At 45.4% G+C, this 18,609-nt stretch overlaps 4 protein-coding genes across 5 annotated transcripts; 2 read left to right on the top strand and 2 right to left on the bottom strand.

The window, feature by feature from the left end:
* Nucleotides 1–144: 144 nt before the first annotated feature.
* LOC119549294 lies at nt 145–6,737 on the top strand. 2 transcript variants are annotated; one of them, XM_037857256.1, is made up of 5 exons: nt 145–701; nt 764–2,079; nt 2,193–2,325; nt 2,634–3,029; nt 3,721–6,737. In XM_037857256.1, the coding sequence occupies exons 1-5, from the start codon at nt 557–559 to the stop codon at nt 5,208–5,210; spliced, it is 3,480 nt and encodes a 1,159-aa protein (XP_037713184.1). In that variant the 5' UTR covers nt 145–556; the 3' UTR covers nt 5,211–6,737. The 2 variants fall into 2 exon arrangements, with proteins under 2 accessions (XP_037713184.1, XP_037713175.1); XM_037857247.1 differs by lacking the exon at nt 2,634–3,029 and having other exon boundaries at nt 150–701.
* LOC119549329 (histone-lysine N-methyltransferase PR-Set7) lies at nt 6,733–10,851 on the bottom strand. Its single transcript, XM_037857310.1, has 3 exons — nt 10,698–10,851; nt 10,026–10,430; nt 6,733–9,949 (listed from the first exon to the last, which is right to left on the bottom strand). The coding sequence occupies exons 2-3, from the start codon at nt 10,294–10,296 to the stop codon at nt 8,133–8,135; spliced, it is 2,088 nt and encodes a 695-aa protein (XP_037713238.1). The 5' UTR covers nt 10,297–10,430; nt 10,698–10,851; the 3' UTR covers nt 6,733–8,132.
* A 531-nt stretch (nt 10,852–11,382) lies between these two features.
* On the top strand, nt 11,383–15,363 carry LOC119550013 (polycomb protein Scm). Its single transcript, XM_037858440.1, has 4 exons — nt 11,383–12,373; nt 12,434–13,351; nt 13,435–14,454; nt 14,514–15,363. The coding sequence occupies exons 1-4, from the start codon at nt 11,855–11,857 to the stop codon at nt 14,649–14,651; spliced, it is 2,595 nt and encodes an 864-aa protein (XP_037714368.1). The 5' UTR covers nt 11,383–11,854; the 3' UTR covers nt 14,652–15,363.
* Nucleotides 15,364–15,807: 444 nt separating this feature from the next.
* LOC119550024 (spermidine synthase) lies at nt 15,808–17,309 on the bottom strand. The gene is made up of 2 exons (XM_037858451.1): nt 17,127–17,309; nt 15,808–16,678 (listed from the first exon to the last, which is right to left on the bottom strand). The coding sequence occupies exons 1-2, from the start codon at nt 17,258–17,260 to the stop codon at nt 15,949–15,951; spliced, it is 864 nt and encodes a 287-aa protein (XP_037714379.1). The 5' UTR covers nt 17,261–17,309; the 3' UTR covers nt 15,808–15,948.
* Nucleotides 17,310–18,609: the final 1,300 nt, after the last annotated feature.

Below are 18,609 nucleotides of genomic sequence, written 5' to 3'. Positions count from 1 at the left end.
ACATTTTAAACTATAATTCAATAATAACTAGACTGAAGTGCAATTCTTTTGTTGACATGACCTTCACCAGAAATTAATAAATAATACCCAAGCAATAGCAATAAATTCAAATTCCTGTTGTTATCACTGCTACGCAGCGTTATGCAACACTGGCGCATCGCCAAAAACAAACGGTCATACTTCGCAACCTGGAAAAAAGTATTGTTTTCGGAAAAATCATGGCTAATTGCAGCTAAAACGCGAATTGCAAATTTGGCCAATACGTTTTTTGGGGCCACCAAGAAGGCGGCAGTTGGACAAAATCCAAGGACATATGAAAATTGACGCGTGTTAAATGCAAACAAGAAAATTCCAACACAGACCTTGAGTGGCTCACACACACACGCAATCCCCTCCACACCTGCGTCACACATACACACACGCACTCACACACCGATAAAGGGGAGCAAAAGGGATAGAAGATCGAACCGTTCCCTGTTTTTTGCTTTTTAGTTTTTAAAACAGGAAGTGGATTTTAGGGGATCGTTTGCTGAATTTTGCAGCTGCAGCTGGCAATATGGTGAATGTACCCCCGCTGCTCTGCAGCACCCCGCCGCCCATTGATTTCGGCGAGGAAGACGACGATTCCGGTTTGCAATCCACAATCCACTTGGACGAAGGTGACGAATACTCCAATTTCGGCTTAGTCAGCAGCTCGAAAGGTGAGCTTAGATATACGTAATGGTATCCCCCATCTGGTACTCACGTAAATCCCACTTTTCAGAACCCCCTGCGCCACCGGATCCTGTTGGGGAATTTCGAGAAAAGCCACCGGATTTGCTGGAAAATAAACAAACCGCCGAGGCATTCAATTACCAAGTAAAACAGGCGATGGATTACGATGTTTTCGGAGTAACAGCCCCGCCCACGCCGCCGCCCCTGAGTCTGGAGCTCGAGGAGGAGGAACTGGAGGAGCAGGTGCCCTCCCTAAAGCTAGACAGTCTAAGTCTCTACTCCACGGAAAGCGTGTCTGCCGCCTCCACACTCTCACCCGTTGCGGAAACGGAGCCAGTGCCTCCAGCCCCCGTGATGCAAACAACCAAAGCCCCTGTACTCAGCCATCAAGTCACGCTGGAGGACGTGTCCGATGACAGCGATGAGGAGTGCTCGCCAAAGAAGCCCAAAGAATTATTTATACGCGAGGGAGCCGTGGATTTCTTTGCCATCGAGGTGCTAGCCTCACCCACATTACCAAATGGAGGAGGTTTTCCGGAGCGGGATCAGGAAGCAGGGAAAATATCAAACCTAGAGAATACCTCCCAAGAAGAAGGCTTTAAAAGTTTGGAAAACCAGGAGGAAAGTTCAAATAACTTGGCGAATCAGTTGGAAAAACACGAAAACGGCTTATCAGATCCCAAACACCTAGAGGAAACCACCAACCACTGGGGTAAACCTGCGGGTTATGATGGTTTTCAATTTGCAAACTTTGATGAGCCGCCAGAAGACCTAGTACATCAAGACAATATCCCAGAAAGTCAGGAAACCGAGGAAGATGATGACTTTGGTGACTTTGCGGACTTCTCAGCAGCAGAACCTGAAACCAAGAACTCTTCAGTAGCGACAGCTCCTTTTCAACCTGTCTTTGAGGCACCACCTTTCCTAGAAACGGAACCTATTAAGGCGGAGGTAGCTTCTCCCTTGGAGGCTTCCATAAAAATTCCTTCAGACCCAGCAGATGATGGCTTCGATGACTTCCAAGAATTTGCCACTCCCACGAATGGAAGTGCTGGCCAAAGCGACGACGATGATTTTGGCGACTTCTCAGAGCCCGTTGTGGCTGCCGTTTCATTACCTCCGCCGCCGCCGCCAGCTGCTGTCCACCTGAGCATCGATGAGAGGGTGAAACCAGTCCTGGAGATGATGTTCCCGCAATCCAAAGAGCTGGAAAGCATAGGCATGGACAAGCGGAAGCCTCTAGCGCAGTGTCAGCGGTTTAATTTTGGCGCCATCGAGCATGCCCAAGCCCTGGACTATCAATGGAGCAGCTCGGAGATGAGGCATGCTCTCGTTCGATCGCTGGGCATCGATTCGAGAAATATAGTAAGTCTGACAATATGTTAGAGTATGAATTCATCATAAATTGATTTCTATATTATACTATTTCTTAGTGTAAACCCCTAATAAAGCATACTAAATGTTGTAATATTTTTTAGCTCTTCGGCGACAAGTGGAACTCATCAATGCCGCGTTTTGCCGCCAACCTGAGCTTCGATCCCCTGAAGCCGATGAAACCTCTAACGAGCGGTAGCACCTTGGAAGTGATTTCCAGTCCCAGCAGTCACCAGGGTAAGTGTTCCCCCAATCTCTGAGAGATTGCTCCACTTAGTTGCCGCAAATTAACCGCTACACAAGTTTCGTAACTCGAGAAATTGCCACCCTATCGCCTAACGCTCGCTTTATTTTCAAACGCTTTTCGTTGCCTATTTCCCGATCCTATTGACACACGCTTCCCGGATTGGCCTGCCGTTCGATTGGCTGCTCCTTTCTATATATATATTTATTTTTCGTTTGCCTTGTTTTCCTTGTGACCACATTTCTTCTAACTATCTCAACAAACAATCAAAAAGTTTATCCTTACGATAAATTGTATTTAGAATCACATGTACAGACATTACAATTGGAACAACTAGACCAACTAATGGTGGTGGCTAATGCTGATAAAATAAATCTTGTTACCTCTAACTCCCACACCAATAACAACAACAACGTTGACAACGATAATGGTGAAAACGACGTTGCTGCTCCCGTTGATCAACTGGATGATAAACCACCTGTGATGGATTTGATGACCAACCATAACAATCACAATTTGACAATCGATTTGCACCACTCGCCACCACTCACACATTTTGCCACCATCTGCAACAACAACAATAATAACAATAACGTTAATAACAATCTTAACAACAACAATCATGATAAAAATACTGCAACAATGACAATACCAATTAACACAAATCTCACTGCTCACGACGCCTTGCTGGATTTTAGTAAGTTTCGTTGGCTCTGTGCGTGTGTTGTAGTTGTTTCTCCTCCTTTTTTGGGTTCCTTCAGTTTCGGTTCTCTATATACTTCTCAGCTCTATCTCTCTAACTACCCGTACTGTCCACCCGATCCACAGTTCCCCGGTTCTTGTTACTTTGGCACAAAGCATCCGAATCTCAGCCAGCTCAGTTCAAGCACAAGTAGTTGAAACCCACCCAGACTCCCCCTCATTTTCACATTTTTCTTAGCTAGATACAGTTCATACTAATACCTATATATTGTTCTTAGTGTAAGCCATCATCTGATGTGTTCTTGAAATATCGGCCACTCGAAAGAAATGCGACAAAAAAAATATATACAAATATTTCATAAGTTTTTTGAAATATTATTTCTGATCTCAAATGAAAACTATATTTTTGATATTTAATATTTTCAATAGTTTTAAAAAAGATTGACTGATATAAAGATAATAATTTAATTTTAGTATTTAAAAGCACAATTAATAAATCAAATACTTTCGAAAATCTTTATTTATTCAATAATGTAAGATAAAAAATGGTATTTAATATTTTAACTTTTGAACTTAAAATAATTCTTCAACATAACAGATGATTATAATCTAAGCTTTAAATATCAGAGTATATTTAATGGTAATCAGTATGACAGTCAAGTAATTGTCTTCTTTCCTCCGCACAGGACTGGAAAACTCCACCGCAACAACGGCGAGCCAAACTGAAACGCGGACTAGCCCGTCTCATGGGGAAGGGTCCTCCGGCTCCGTCTTCGGTTCCGCCAGCAATTCCGACGGCGAGGAGCGTCAGAACCATAGCTACCAGCCAGCTGCAATCCCCAGCTCCGAATCGAACCATATTGAATCCGCAACAGCGCCACCAGCAGCAGTTGTTACTCCAGCAGCAGCGACGCTATCGACTGCTCTACCAGCAGACAGCCCTGCCCACCAGCTCAACGGCGGTGAGCAGCTGCATCAGCAGCGGGCGGAGCAGGACCAGTTTGATTTGAGGACCACTTCGTCGCCCGCACCGCCAGCTCAGGAGGAGATCGTGGGCAGCTCGATGGCCAGCTATTCGGTGCCGCTGAAGGAGACCCACATCTACACGCCCTCCAAATCGGATACGGCGGTGGCCAAGACCACCACGCTGGCACCCATTGATTTCGACTATGAGATGGCGGCCACTGGCATTATTATCGATGAGACGGTGGTCAAGAAGGAGTATCGCGATGTAGAGTACAAGCCACCATTTGGTCTGGATTCACCCAGCAAGTTGAGTGGCAATGGAGCTGCCAGCAGCTTCGAGTTGCCGCCGCAGGCGGAAGACGATGACTTCAGTGACTTTCAATCGATGCCGGCGCCCAGGTCGAGAATCGATACACCCACTTTTGGGGAACAGATGATCCTGAGTCCGGCCATTCTATTGCCCCAAGCCATTCCGCTGGCGAAGAAGCCAGCGGCGTCTATAGAATGGGGAGACAATGCCTTGTCCAGCATAAATGCCGAGGAGATGGCCAGAATAGAGGAGTTGTTCTCGTCACAAGCCAAACCACTCACCATTAGCGCTTCGGTGGCTAAGAAACCCACTCCTCCCAAGCCAGTTCAATCTCAGACGCAAGAGGATGATGAATGGTCGGATTTTGTCTCTGTTCCAGTTAACCAACAGCAGCACTTAATCGCTAACAACAATAACAATGTGAACAGCAACCAGAGGAAACCATCTGCTCCAAGGGAAGATGATTGGTCGGATTTTGTGAGCAGTACTCCACCCGCTCGACCGGCGCCACAATTCAATTCCGGTGCCTGGCAGAGCGCTAACTTCTACAACAATCCCTTGAGCCTGTACCAAGCACAGCAGCAACAGCAGCATCCCCACAGCAATCTGGTGCCCCGAAGCAGCGGCAGCACAAGCAGCAATAACAACAATGTGCCAGCCATTCCACAGCAAATACACATCATGCATGACTTCTCGACGGCGCCCGTGTCTGGAGGATTGGGTGTAGGCGCCACCTACCAGCAGCAGCATCAGCGACAGCAGTTCCAAATCGGCAACGCCAAGGTGGCGCCACGCATCTCCCTGATCCCCGATCTTAGCTTTGTGGCACCGGCTTTGCCCACAAATGCTGGCGCCTTCATGGGTACGCTTCCGAAACCGAGTTTCGGTGGCAAGAAATGACACAAGAAGCTCAGGGTGGGCGGTGGGCGGCTCCAGCAGCAGCAGCTTCAGCGTCAGCATGTGGGCGGTGCTCGCCCACTGGGAGGCGGGGAGGCCACCATCCTCACGTAGGCAAAAAGGGGCGTGCCCTGTGGTGCCAGTCAGTATTATGAATCCGTCTGATATTTACCATAAACCGAACCGTCACACATGTAGTTTGATGCAAGCTGTGTTCCATGTTGTTGTCGTTGTTGTTGACGTTATCGTTGGCATAATTGTTGTTGTTGTTGTGCGTGCATGTTGTTGTGTTAGTCGTAGATCAGGGTTCAAAACAAAATATACAGAAAAGTAGACCATTTTGTGCAATAGTTTGGTTCTAAATTGATATTGTACTTAATTTTGACAAAGAAAAACTTTTAATAAGCTTGATCCGGAATTTTTTTGATTTTTATAAAATATTCAAACCAATTATTATAAGGAACCCTATCTGAGTTTTTAAAAATCGAATGGCTTAAAAGAATATATAACTCTTAGAAATCAAAACCCAGTGAAATTCTCGAAACAACGTGGGGTATTCCTGAAAGCCTTCGAGATTTTTAAATTTAAGTCTATGCATCTCTTAGCATGCAATACTGTACTGCGGTCATATCAATATAACACCATAAGAATAATGTACACTAGATGACCAAAACAAAAGATTAGGAAATTGTTACACAGATTTCAGGAATATCACAAATGATTTCTAAAAAAAAATTCCGGAACTGCTTTGTTTTATAAAAATGAAATAATATTAAAGTTTTATTTTAGCTTTAATGATCCCAGAATCCCTACACATCTGCGGATTTCTATCAGTTGATCTACAGTAAAGCCTAGAAATGCATTCCACTGACAAACTTCCCTTTTTGTAACTCCCCTAAAAAATACTCTGAAGCGAATGCGGGCCACCACGTTGATGAAAACCCAACCCGCCTGATGCAAATTTTTCTATATTGTGTACTTAAACCAACAAGAAACCCGAACTAACCAAGCAAACATAGTTAACGTTGTAAATGTAATAGGATTTGTTAGTCGATAGAAGAACTCCCAAGCATTCCAAGTGTAAATGAGTGTGTCTGGCTGCCATGATGATCTCCAGAAAATCGCTGGAAAACGAAACCCAATCCGCTCCAGTTCTTGATTATTGTTTTTTTCGTGTTAATGTGTTTTCATTTATTTATTTTACTTTAGGTTACGCACTTTAAGTTGAATGTGTCTGTGTGTTGCGTGTGTGTGTCTGAAAATTATAAACAATTATCGACTAAAACTAAGTGTTTGATGTAATCATATGTTTTTAGGCTTAAATGTAAATTACAAATAGATTTCCATTTGTTTTGTTTTATTTTGCCAAGTCAATGAAAAAAGGTAAAAACAAGAACATGATTATAGATGGTTGCTGCTTGATTTAAATAAATGAATTAACTATGTACTAGAACGTATTAAAATATATTTACCATATTGTATAATTAAAAGATATGCGCAGATTAAAATAAACCTATTTAAAAAACAAAATCCTTCAATATTGGAGCATTCATTAAAATACAGAAATCTGGGTGAGGGGGGACAACACGAATTTGAACTCATTTGCTAAACTATAAAAGCCGGATTTCTGGGACGGGGCGGGCCGATCTACCATTAAATATATATAAAATATGGGTGTACGAGTGAGTGAGTGTGATTGAAACCTGCGTGTGAGTAGAGAGATTATCAATAAGTTGAAGCACTAGGTGTCCAGCAGTCCACTACTCTCCTGGAGAAGCCTCGTGAATTAATGAGTGTGTGTCTATGATTTAAATCAACGATTCAGTGTCAGTTCCTAGGGGTTCGGGGGCAGGTGCGAGGGGGTATAGCTCTATGGCAGTAAATAGTACGTAATAGTTAGAAATTACACATGTATCTAATATAAATATCTATATAAATAGTGTACGATCGATTTTTGTCAATGTGAATGTGTGTCTTCATTGACATCTTCATGAAAATCATCGTCGTCTCTCTAAATGGTCAACAGTTTTTCATTTTCATTCAATTATCTTATGATGCCTTAATGCTTAAGCGCGTTGTTTTTAATTATTATTATTATTATCTTTCCTTAACTTTAGCCTTGCTTTAACATAATGAAACGCTAACAAATCAAAAATTATGCTCATGAGTGTGGGGGGCAGGGGTGGATCGATCTTCGGCTAAAGAACCTTTGGGGGTGAACCGTAATCGCACAATTTTAAGGCATTTCGCTTGAGGAAACATTGGTCTAATATCAATTTACAATCTCTAAAGTCTAGGTCTTTTTGATAAATTTGTTCTTATTAGATAATTTCGATTATTTTCACTGATCCAAGAGAAATTTCAACTTGTTTTGTAACTTCTTTTGGAAACTGCACAGACCAAAATTGATTTTAGACCTATTTCTGAGGCATTGATTACTTTCCTTCCCTGGCTGGAACCACCCTTGGGTGAGGGGTGTGTGGGTGTGGCTATCCGTTATGATATTTTGAACTAACAGTTTACATACTTTCCCTCAAAATAAGATCTAAGCTCGGGGATGCCCTGAACGAGTCTCAAATATCCCTGTTCTCTGTTCCATGCCGATTAAAATTGCCGGAATTTGGATTGATTGAATTGGTCTTACAAAAAATATAACTCGCTAAGGTCTTGATACATTTTTGTTAACGAAAATTACTAATTAAAAATAATTCCGACAGCTTACCGTAATGGGAACAGGTCTGAAAACAAATTTGCTTAGTTCAAGGCGAGGCAATCTACGTATAAAAGCTAATAAAGAATCCCTCGAGCCAAAAACCAGTTTAGCCCTGGTCGTATGTTCAAGATTATCTGCCTCGAACATGGTAAATAGTCTTCGTTTTAAGGCTGAACCGCATCCCCCTTTGCGAGCTCCTGGAAAGCTCTTCCTCAGAAGGCCAACCAGGGATGATGCAGCAGCGACTCCTTGGATCGGTCCCCGTAATCGTAGGTCAGCTCCTCGCCCGGCTCGATGTCGTCCTTGGCCAGGAGTACGAGGTGTGGTCGCTGCTTGATGAGTACCACCTTGGTCATCAGGTTGCCGGCACGAGAGTGATTGATGAGGCGTCCCAGCTTGCCGGTGTCCACAGTGGCATCGATGCAGTACTGCTGGGTCTTGTGCTTAAAGTAGTACATGTAGCACCCGGCATTCTCATCCAACGCATAGCGCTTCTCCCGTTCGGCGGCCTCGTTAATGGATATGAGGTCTCCCACATACTCCACCACGAACTCGTTTCGTTTGAAGGGCCGCTCGGCGACCACACCTCTTCCCTTGCCCATAAAGTGACGGACCTGGAGACCCTCGCAGCGCTCCTCGAGCACTGCCTGCTCCAGGCCGCGCATCCATTCCTCCTTGACGGCCGTCTTGGTTTTGCGTACGCTCCTTCGCACCGGGAAGAAGTCGGTCATCTCACGGTTGCCATTGGTGGCAGCCAAGGGCAGCGGCGGTTGTCCCTTCGCTGGCCCCTTGCTTTTGGTCTTTGATTTTACAGGCGCTGGCTTGAGCATGGCTTTCATGCCCGCCTTGTTACAGTTGGCTGTGGCTGGTGCTTTGTTCTGGTTCTCCCGCTCTTCGGCGGCCTTGAGCAGGGCGTGGACATCGTCCTCGTCCTCATCATCATCGTCATCCAGCACCACAACGATGTCATCCTGCTGCTGCTGTTGTGGCGGTGATTTCTGCAATTGTGGTTGTGGCTGGTAAGGCGCTTGTGGCTTTGGCTGGTTCAGTCTTCGACGCGACTTGCAGGCGGCCACGGCCGCAGTGGTGGCGGGCAATTTCCTTGGCGACTTGCGCGGCGACAACGGATCCGTGGATCCGACCTTGCAAATCCCTCCGGTTACCTTTAAACCGGTCTTGATGGGCGAGGGGCACAGAATGCGATGCGGTGTGGCTGGTTTCCTGCGACGAGCTTGCCCCGCTGGCGATTCAGTATTGGCAGTGAGTGCACAGGCTACCCCGCTGTCACAGGAACTGCTGTCGTGTTGGTCCAAGTCGAAACTTGGCCCAGCCAGCGGCTCCTTTTGACCATTAAGGCTTACTATTTGATTGAAGCGCCCATTAAGGCAGGCATTTAGCACAGAAGGAGGAGATGAGAACACGGCTCCGGCCAGCTCAAAACTGCGATTAATTTTTATGCTAGAGGCTTTGGTGGGCGTGCGATCTATGTCGAGGGTAAGCACGGGTTCCTGCAGAAAGATGTTGTCGGTGCTGCTGCTGTGCGTCGAACTGTGGCTGTCCCTCAGCGCAGATCGATGGGTCTGAAAGTCGGCCAGGGAGCCGAGTCGCTCATTTAGCTCTGGAAACTCTTTGATGTGTAGGATTTCAGGCATCACTTGGATCTCTTGCATGGCCTGCATCTCACGCTGATAGCAGGGCGAATCCGAGGAGGCTCTAGAACTGCCATCGAACAGTAGTTCCTCTACAACCTGCTGCAGTTGCAGCTCCTCCATTAGTTTTTGCTCTGCCTTGGCATCTTCGTCGTCGGCAAAGGCCAGGTGCTCATTTAGTTGCTCATTTGCCAGTTGTAGCTCCTCACCCTCCTCGTTCAGCTGTCCATTCATCTGCTTATCCTCTTGGTTTAGCTCCTCATGCACCAGCTTTAGCTGATCCTCTGTGTGTATTGTCTTTTCGGAATCCTTGACGGCAGCATTTGCTTTGAAAAAGTTCTCAATAGTGCGCGTTTGCGAGCGTGTGGCCAAGGGAACGCCTGTAAAGGTGATAAACAAGGGGTACTTTAGCCACCGAAGTTAACCTCAAAAGCAGCCGCAAGCAGAAGCACTTACCTATTGTGCGACCCGCTTTGTTGTCTTTGTGATGGCCTTTGTGGTCCATCAATGTGGTTTCCGGCAGTTGACCATTTTCGCTGACCTTCATCAGTCGGCAGTCTTTCCGCTTGGGGCTGGCAAAATACTGATCCTCCAGCAGACTTCCCGCCACGCTCATTGGCAGCGTTTGGTCCACCGGAATGTCAGATGCCGAGGAGGGTCCTCCCCCGGAGGCGGGGGAGGACGTGGACTCCTTGGCGGTCCGTTGTCGTCTTCGCACCATTATCATTTAAAACGGGTTGGGGGCGCGTGATCGCTGGCTGGGCGGTAGTAACTTGGGGATTTTGTTTTTGGTTGGCGCGTTTTTCCTGGACACGCGTTTTCCCACTCACACGCACACGCGGAAAATCAGACTGCAATTACCTGAGGGCATCCGAAAAAACGCATAAAACATTAACATTGCACATTACATTTACATGTGTGTTTTTTTTTCCCCCCTTTTCTTGCTCTTTCTCTCTTTGCACTTTTCTCCTCTTCGCGCCCCTCTTGCGTACAGTTTTCGCCACTGAAAAAACGTCGTCGTTATTGTTGTTGTTGCTGCTGTTGTGCGAAGCGAGTGAGCAAAGAGGAAGAAGACCAAAAGAAGGAGGAAAAAAAAGAGGGAAAATAAGGCAAATGCCCGCAAAGCACCTGGCTGGGAAAACTGTCGTCACACGCAGCAGCGCATTTTCAAGCGAATGCGATCGACTATATGCATGGCAGCATCTCGATGGCGGGGGATATTAATTGTTGCACTTTTCCGCAAACTTTTTTGGTTCTTTCTCTCTTTCTTCGCGTCGGTCAGTGTTACCAGATGGGGTTTCTCAGCAATGCTCGCTGTAATCGAAACTATCGATGAGTTTATACTAAATTTGGTATATTTTTTTGGTATGATTTTGTATTGCCAGTGTTGAACAAAATGTGGAAATTTAAAAAAATATTTCTTTTAAGAAGAGTTTATGCAATTATAAGTGAATGATTTAATGAAAGGGTATTTCAATTGGAATTTGATTACTTGTTTATCGGCAAACTATCCTTAAGCACATACATATGTAAAACTTTAAACCAGCGCTCGAGAGCATTCCATTAAAATTGCATTGAGAAGAGCTCTGCTCCATCACTGCCGAATCACGTAGAGAACTACATTTGAATTACCTTTTGTATTTGAATTGTTTAAAACTTAAACTATAAAAAATAAATTTGCGAATTTTGTAACCGTTTTTTTTTTAACTTACCGTTGCTTCGATAACATCTTTCGATTAAATATTTTTAACTAGTCGTGACAAGTGACTGTTGGGCGACTATCGATAGGCCCGTGCATGCGATAGCCCATCACTAGAAAAACAAATATGGCGGAACGGTGCGTAAAAGTAAAAAAATTGTAAAATTTCGCAGTAAAACCGACTCCAAACGAGATAATTTCGCGTTGAAACCGCGAAATGCGAATTGTGCAGCTGGTTAAATAGGAAACCCTACCTTTGGCGAACCAGGAACTATTTGTGCGCCGTGCTCTGGTGATCAAGTGGGTGATGCGATGCGATTTGGCCACCAATTTGTTATTACGTGACCTCAACGCCGCAAAAACCAGCCAGGCCAAAACGCGAGTAATCCTTCACGTGCGGGCAGTGTAAAAGGGACTTGCTAGTGGCGGCAAGTGACTCCAGGCGGCCGCAATGCGATTTGACCGCCCAGCGGCAGACCACGAGTTAGCCACCGCCTGAGATGCCCAGGGGCTTGCCGGCGGGAATCAGCCAGAGCGACAGCGACAACTAGGACAGCCCCCCCAGAGGAGCCCATTGAGCCCAGCCATGTCGGGGGGACGCGACAGCAGCACCAGCAGCGGTAGCAACTCGGCCGCAGCGGGCGCAAGCACGAATGCCACCTCCTCCGCCTCATCCAATGCCTCATCCGCCACATCGCCCGCGTCCACGCAACGACAACGCGGACGGCCGGCCAAACGGGCCACTTGCACCTGGTGCGGCGAGGGCAAGCTGCCGCTGCAGTACGTCCTGCCCACGCAGACCGGCAAGAAGGAGTTTTGCTCGGAGACCTGCATCGCCGAGTTCCGCAAGGCGTACAGCAAGGGGGCGTGCACACAGTGCGACAACGTCATCCGCGATGGGGCGCCCAACAAGGAGTTCTGCTCCATCATGTGCATGAACAAGCACCAGAAAAAGAACTGCTCCACCAGGCACAGCGGCGGCTCGGCATCGGGCAAGGGCCTGGCGGAAAGCGAGCGCAAGTTGCTGGCCAGTGGAGCGCCCGCGCCGACGGGGCCCTTCCAATACGAGAGCTTTCACGTCTTCGACTGGGATGCCTATCTGGAGGTGAGTCACTTTGAGTCATCCCTTAAAACCGCAGTCTATCTTGTGTATTTTTTTTTTAAGGAAACGGGTAGCGAAGCTGCTCCTGCAGAATGTTTTAAACAGGCTCAAAATCCTCCCAACAACGACTTTAAGATCGGCATGAAGCTGGAGGCATTAGATCCGCGCAACGTCACTTCCACCTGCATAGCCACCGTGGTTGGAGTGCTGGGCTCCAGACTACGGCTACGCCTGGACGGGAGTGATTCACAGAATGACTTTTGGCGGCTAGTGGACTCCACGGAAATCCATGCCATTGGGCACTGTGAGAAGAACGGCGGCATGCTGCAGCCCCCGCTTGGCTTCCGAATGAACGCCTCCAGCTGGCCCGGCTATCTGTGCAAGATCCTCAACAATGCCATGGTGGCGCCAGAGGAGATCTTCCAGCCGGAGCCACCTTCGCCGGAGGAGAACCTGTTCAAGGTGGGCCAGAAATTGGAGGCCGTCGACAAGAAGAACCCCCAGCTGATTTGCTGTGCCACAGTGGACGCCATCAAGGATGACCAGATCCATGTGACTTTCGACGGCTGGCGAGGGGCCTTCGACTACTGGTGCAACTACCGATCGCGTGACATTTTTCCCGCTGGCTGGTGCGCCCGGAGTTGTCACCCCATGCAGCCACCGGGGCACAAATCACGCATGGACTCTAGCTCCAGCAAGCAGCGATGCCCGCGTCCCCGCTACACCGTAGTTGCCGAATCGGAGGCTATGGTTCCCGCTTCTCCGGCAACCGCCCACTTCCATCCGAACTGCAAGGGAGGTCCGTTCATCAACAACTCCAAGCTGCCATGCATGGTGACAGGACCGACGTACCAAACGTTGGCCAAGCTGTGCCTGCAGGAGGTTTTGGCAGCTAGCACAGACACGCAACAGCTCTCCAAGCTGCTGTTCGCCTTGGAAGGAGACGTTCATATAGTTACGGCAGCTGGAAAGAATTTCACTGTGAGTTTAAGACCCTTTTTACTCATAAACAACAATTATTTCTTGAAAGAGCCACTCATCCTTACTATTTTCACTTTTTAAAGGTCAAAATACCCTCTCCTCTGCGGATGAAGGATGACGAGAGCTTGGCCCAATTTATCGAGACGTTGTGCACTACATGCCGGGCATGTGCGAATCTCATCTCCCTGGTCCACGAGACGGAGGAGTGCAAGAAGTGCGCCAACAGTCGGAAGCGCACGCTGACGCAGTCAGCAACGCCGCCTTCCTCGCCAGTGCTTGCCGACAAGCGAAATCGTCAGTCGACTGCGGCAACTACTCCGCCATCTGAAAAGATCATCAAACAGGAGGTCGGTGCTAAATCGCCCGTCGAGACCAAGCCGAAAACACCGACGAACAACGGAAAGGAACCCACAAACCATCAGAACAGCCACAGTCTGAACAACAACAGTGCCAGCAAGCCCAGCAGCACAAAGGTGGTCATAAAGACAGAGCCCAACGGAGTGACTGCCCAGACGTCCTCCACAACGCAAGCTCTGCGGAAAGTACGATTCCAGCACCATGCAAATAGCAACAGCATTGTGGCCAATGGAAACCCGGACGCGAGCCAGACCACGCCCGTTTCCAGCAGCCATTGCAGCAGCTCGTCAACATCCTCCACCACAAGCCTGGCCGGAGGATCAGCCAACGCCAGCTCAATTGGAAAATATCTGGCGCCTCTGGTGGCCGAAGTGCATCCAGAGCAGGTCAACGTTAAGCCCTCGAACAGCTACTACAAGAGTCCGACGACGCTCTCGTCCAGCGCCTCGTTGCCCACATCCGTGTCCACGCCTTTCACGGGCTGCCAGTCAGCCTCGTCCACTGCACTGGCTGCAGGCGGAGTTACGGCGGCCAAGGCGGCTACCGCGCCAGCAGGAGCAGCGGCAACTGCGGCTGCTTCCACGAGCTATACCGCGATTACCTCACCCCTGAGCACACCCACGTCTGCTTCGGCGAACTCGCATCTGCGGTCGCAGCCCATCGACTGGACCATCGAAGAGGTGATCCAGTACATCGAGAGCAACGACAACTCCCTCGCAGTCCATGGCGATCTCTTCCGAAAGCATGTATGTAGTCAAAACACCTTTATTTTTCAACGATCGATTTATGACATTTTCGTTTTCAGGAAATCGATGGTAAAGCTTTACTATTGCTAAATTCAGAGATGATGATGAAGTACATGGGCCTCAAGCTAGGACCAGCCTTAAAAATCTGCAATTTAGTGAATAAGGTTAATGGTCGTCGAAATAATCTGGCACTCTAAAATAACACTAACTTGCAAGCTTTGGACTCTGATCGAGTTGGACTTACATAGAAATTGTTAACAAATTAGTACCTCCCTCTAACGTAAAGCAAAGCAAACATGAACGATATTCACAGATGTGTTATGTGTTGGCCATTCATGTAGAGAAACCCCTAACCTTATTTTATTATATTGATAATATAAAAGGAAAAACCGCGCAAAATTGAAAGAAATCGCGAAAACATAAAGTTCCCCATACAAAACAGTCGCATAACAACTTATAGACAGCCATGCTCCGGTTTTCAAAACCGTTATTATTAGTTTTTATTTAACTGATCGTGTTTCATTTTTGGAAAACGCCTTAACAAGTGTAATTAGGTACCTAAAATTTAATAAAATCCACTACTATACATATTCTGTAGAAGTAGGCGGGATACTGTGCTCGAATTAAGCATGATTTGTATTATATTCAAAATTACCCAGTCAAAGAAGTATACGTTCGTAAGTAATATTAAGTTGAACGAGCTATTTTTAAAGAAGTAAAATAATTCCCTATTTTGTACGAAAACTGTTCAAATTATCGAAAACTGGAGCTGCGCAATGCACTTACATGATATTTATTACACATAAACACGCACATTAGACACCAAAATCTATCCGACACAAAAAATGATATTTAACATTAGAATAGGGCGAGAAAACAAACAAATATAAAGTGAATGTACATATTTTACATATAATTTTGTAATTATGTATCAATTGCGTTTCCTAACTATAACAATATTTAATTAGTCATTAAACAGATTGATGATATAATTTCTTTTAAGTTATTGAAATTGAATATCAATTTTTAGTTAAATCAACAGCAGTTAAGGTCATTTTTGAAAGTAAGAACCGCTTCCTCTACAAGTTTTGCAATATATGCGATATAATGAGTAACATTTGGTCGTGTAAAGTATTGCAATAAGTCTCATTATGTTTACCCAACAACCACTTACAAATACAAAATTTAAATAGAGCTAACTGTATATATCATTACGTAATAAACATATTACAATTTGTTCTATTTTCAACCGAAAAAAAAGTATCTCAAAGATATAACTCGGGATGGAGCTGGTAAGCTAAAATATTTGGGATTTTTCAGATAGACAAATCTTCAATAGATAAGACTGGGTAATAGGCAACTAACGACACCATTATATTTATGACAATTCACGTTTTGGGAATTATGGAAGGTTAACCGAATGCCAATAAGTAAAAAACTTGTATTATTGTCATATTTATTTTTAACAAACAGATACGTTTTTTGACAACTTGGTCATTCGTAAAAATGCTTTTGCACCCAGCGCGGCAGGGCAAAGGCAGCCGTATGGACCTCAGAAGAATAGTATTTCAGGTCTATGGCATCGATTTCAGACTTTCCAAGTTTGGGAGTGGCAAATTCCAGATTTTTGTTCAGAGATCCCATGACGAAGCCAATGTGGCCGCATGGGTAGGATGGAACGGAGGTGACGGCATAGGCCACTTTGGCGAAATGCTCCTTGCAGCCCTTCATTGTCTTCTTGATGTAGTCCAGGTCCAGCCAGAAGCTACCGCCCTGGGAGCACACGATTCCATCGTCTTTCAGGGCGTGCTTCATGAGCTCATAGTAGCTCTCCTGGAACAAGCTCACGGCCGGACCGATTGGATCCGAGCTGTCGGTGATTATGACATCAAATTCGTTCTTGTGCTTCTTCATGTAGTCAAAGCCGTCGCCGATAGTGAGCTTTAATTTCTTGTTCTCGAATCCGCAGGCCATTTCCGGTAGATATTGCTTGGACAGCTCGACAACGCGGTCGTCGATTTCCACCTGATGCACTTCCTCGACCAACGGATGCTTCACCACTTCACGAGCCACGCCGCCATCACCGCCGCCCACGATGAGCACCTTCTTGGGATTGGGATGGGCGCAGAGCGGCAGGAAGGATATCATTTCCTGGTAAGAGAACTCGTCCCTGGCCGTGCATTGGATGATTCCATCCAAAATCAGGCATCGTCCGTAGGTTTCGCTGAAAGAGAATTATTAAATTATTGATTTTTTCAGCGGCAAAAGTGTACCCCCCAATGTTCGACTGGAAGAATTCAATTCTGAAAACTAACTCGCTATCAGTTTTTTCTTTCGTTTTTGGCCTTAGATGACCACATCGATAAGGCCCTTGAGATCTAGAATAAACACACATTTCGAAAGGGTCGAATGTGCTGCCTCGACGGCTTGTATTTGTGTACTCAATGGAAAATTTTGGCTTCCTAATATGGGATAAACATAACCGGGATTACAGTATTAACTATGTACTTTTCAAAAATTTAATAATACTGAACGTTTTTGATATAGTTAATTCTTTAACATAAGACGTTTAATAAAAAAAAAAACTCAAGTCTTTACTGAGTAAGGATGTAAACAAATGCTTCTATCTGAATCGAAACAAGTATTTGTTTATGTATTTATTTGGAACTCACGTCTCAACAATCTGGATGTCCTGGAACTTTGATTTTTCCTTGTGGATTACCTCCTTGACCTTCAGGGAGAAGGACTGGCCAGGCCACAGATCTGCCTGAAGCTCGCTGAACCATCCGTTATTTAGCGAATCCATTTGTTTAATGCGGCATTTGATTAGATTGGCTCAACAATCTACACGTGGGCTTCAAACGAACGTACCGTATCTTCCACAAAGCTAGGTCTTAAAAAATACCTTACAGTAGTTATTTTAGTATAAATACCGAACGGGATTGTATTGTTTTATTTTTAATTTCCTTGGGGCCCAGAACCTACTTATTACATACCATCAAAAGATAAGTAAACCAATTAATCTTGAGTCATTAATTATTTAAATTAAGAAATATATTTAATTGTTTAACGGTTTAAATTAAAATAAAAGGAGCTATCTCTCAAGCCACTTTTATTTAGGCAACCTCCGTATATGGGGCCATTCTCATTATAGTAGTTGTTGGGGGACCGATGGGTAGACGGTGAAAAACTGAACTTCCAGTTTACCATTTTATTTGCTGTCAGGCAGGAAGACTAAACAGAAAAATTGTTTTGCCCCTTGTAAAACTTTCATTCCTGCGGTTCTGTTTCCGTCTATATGTAACAGGTAGAAGCTTCTCCGCCCCATAGAGTATATTCTTGATCAGGATCACCAGCCAATTTGATCTAGCCATGTCCGTCTGTCCGTATGAACATTGAGAAATAATAAGCGCTACAATTTTGGTATTTGGCATGCAGATTCTTGAGCTTCCTGCGCAGCGCAAGTTGATTTCAGCAGGGTGCCTCGCCCACTTTAACGCCCATTAACCACCATAATACTAAAACCCGCCTAGAGCCCATATTTGTTCGATATTTTGTACAAATTTTGCTTATTTTTTCTTTCTTATTATGCCCTTTTACTGATTTATAGCACCTTCCTCGATTACGGTTCTTTGACTATATCCATCTTTTAAGCAACAGTTTTGGGAGGTGGATGCTCCTTTAAATGGCTTTTTCATAATATAAACTAGGTACTTAATTATGTATTTATGCCAGGAAGGACATTAGCTGGAGGTTGAGATCAATTGCTGAGTATCTAGCCATATTCTTGGTCCTGCAATTACAACAATGTCCTTATAACGGCGCCATTACAATCCAAATTTAATTCCTTCAAAAAAAAAATTAAAAAACGACAAGTACAAACATCACCTAAGCTCGTATAAAATACTGAATAAAAGCACTAGGAATTGGGAATTTATCGATTAGTTTTTTTTATTCAGTGGTATTTTTCGATTATACCCTTACACTCTTATTATTTTGGACTATCGTGGGCAGCTCAGCACTAGGCTGCAGCAAAAGACCCGGGATTTGCTTTCAGTCGCAGGTCTAGTCTTATCCAGTCGAAGTTCTTTTATTAGGCCAACTGAATTTGAGCACTGTTGAGTTGTGAAACTATTTCATATTGCTCCTCGATCG

The sequence above is a fragment of the Drosophila subpulchrella genome, chromosome 3R (assembly GCF_014743375.2).
Source record: "Drosophila subpulchrella strain 33 F10 #4 breed RU33 chromosome 3R, RU_Dsub_v1.1 Primary Assembly, whole genome shotgun sequence".
Lineage (NCBI taxonomy): Eukaryota > Metazoa > Arthropoda > Insecta > Diptera > Drosophilidae > Drosophila > Drosophila subpulchrella.
Note: the sequence above shows the minus strand (reverse complement) of the source record. Positions and strands in the feature narration are given on the sequence as shown.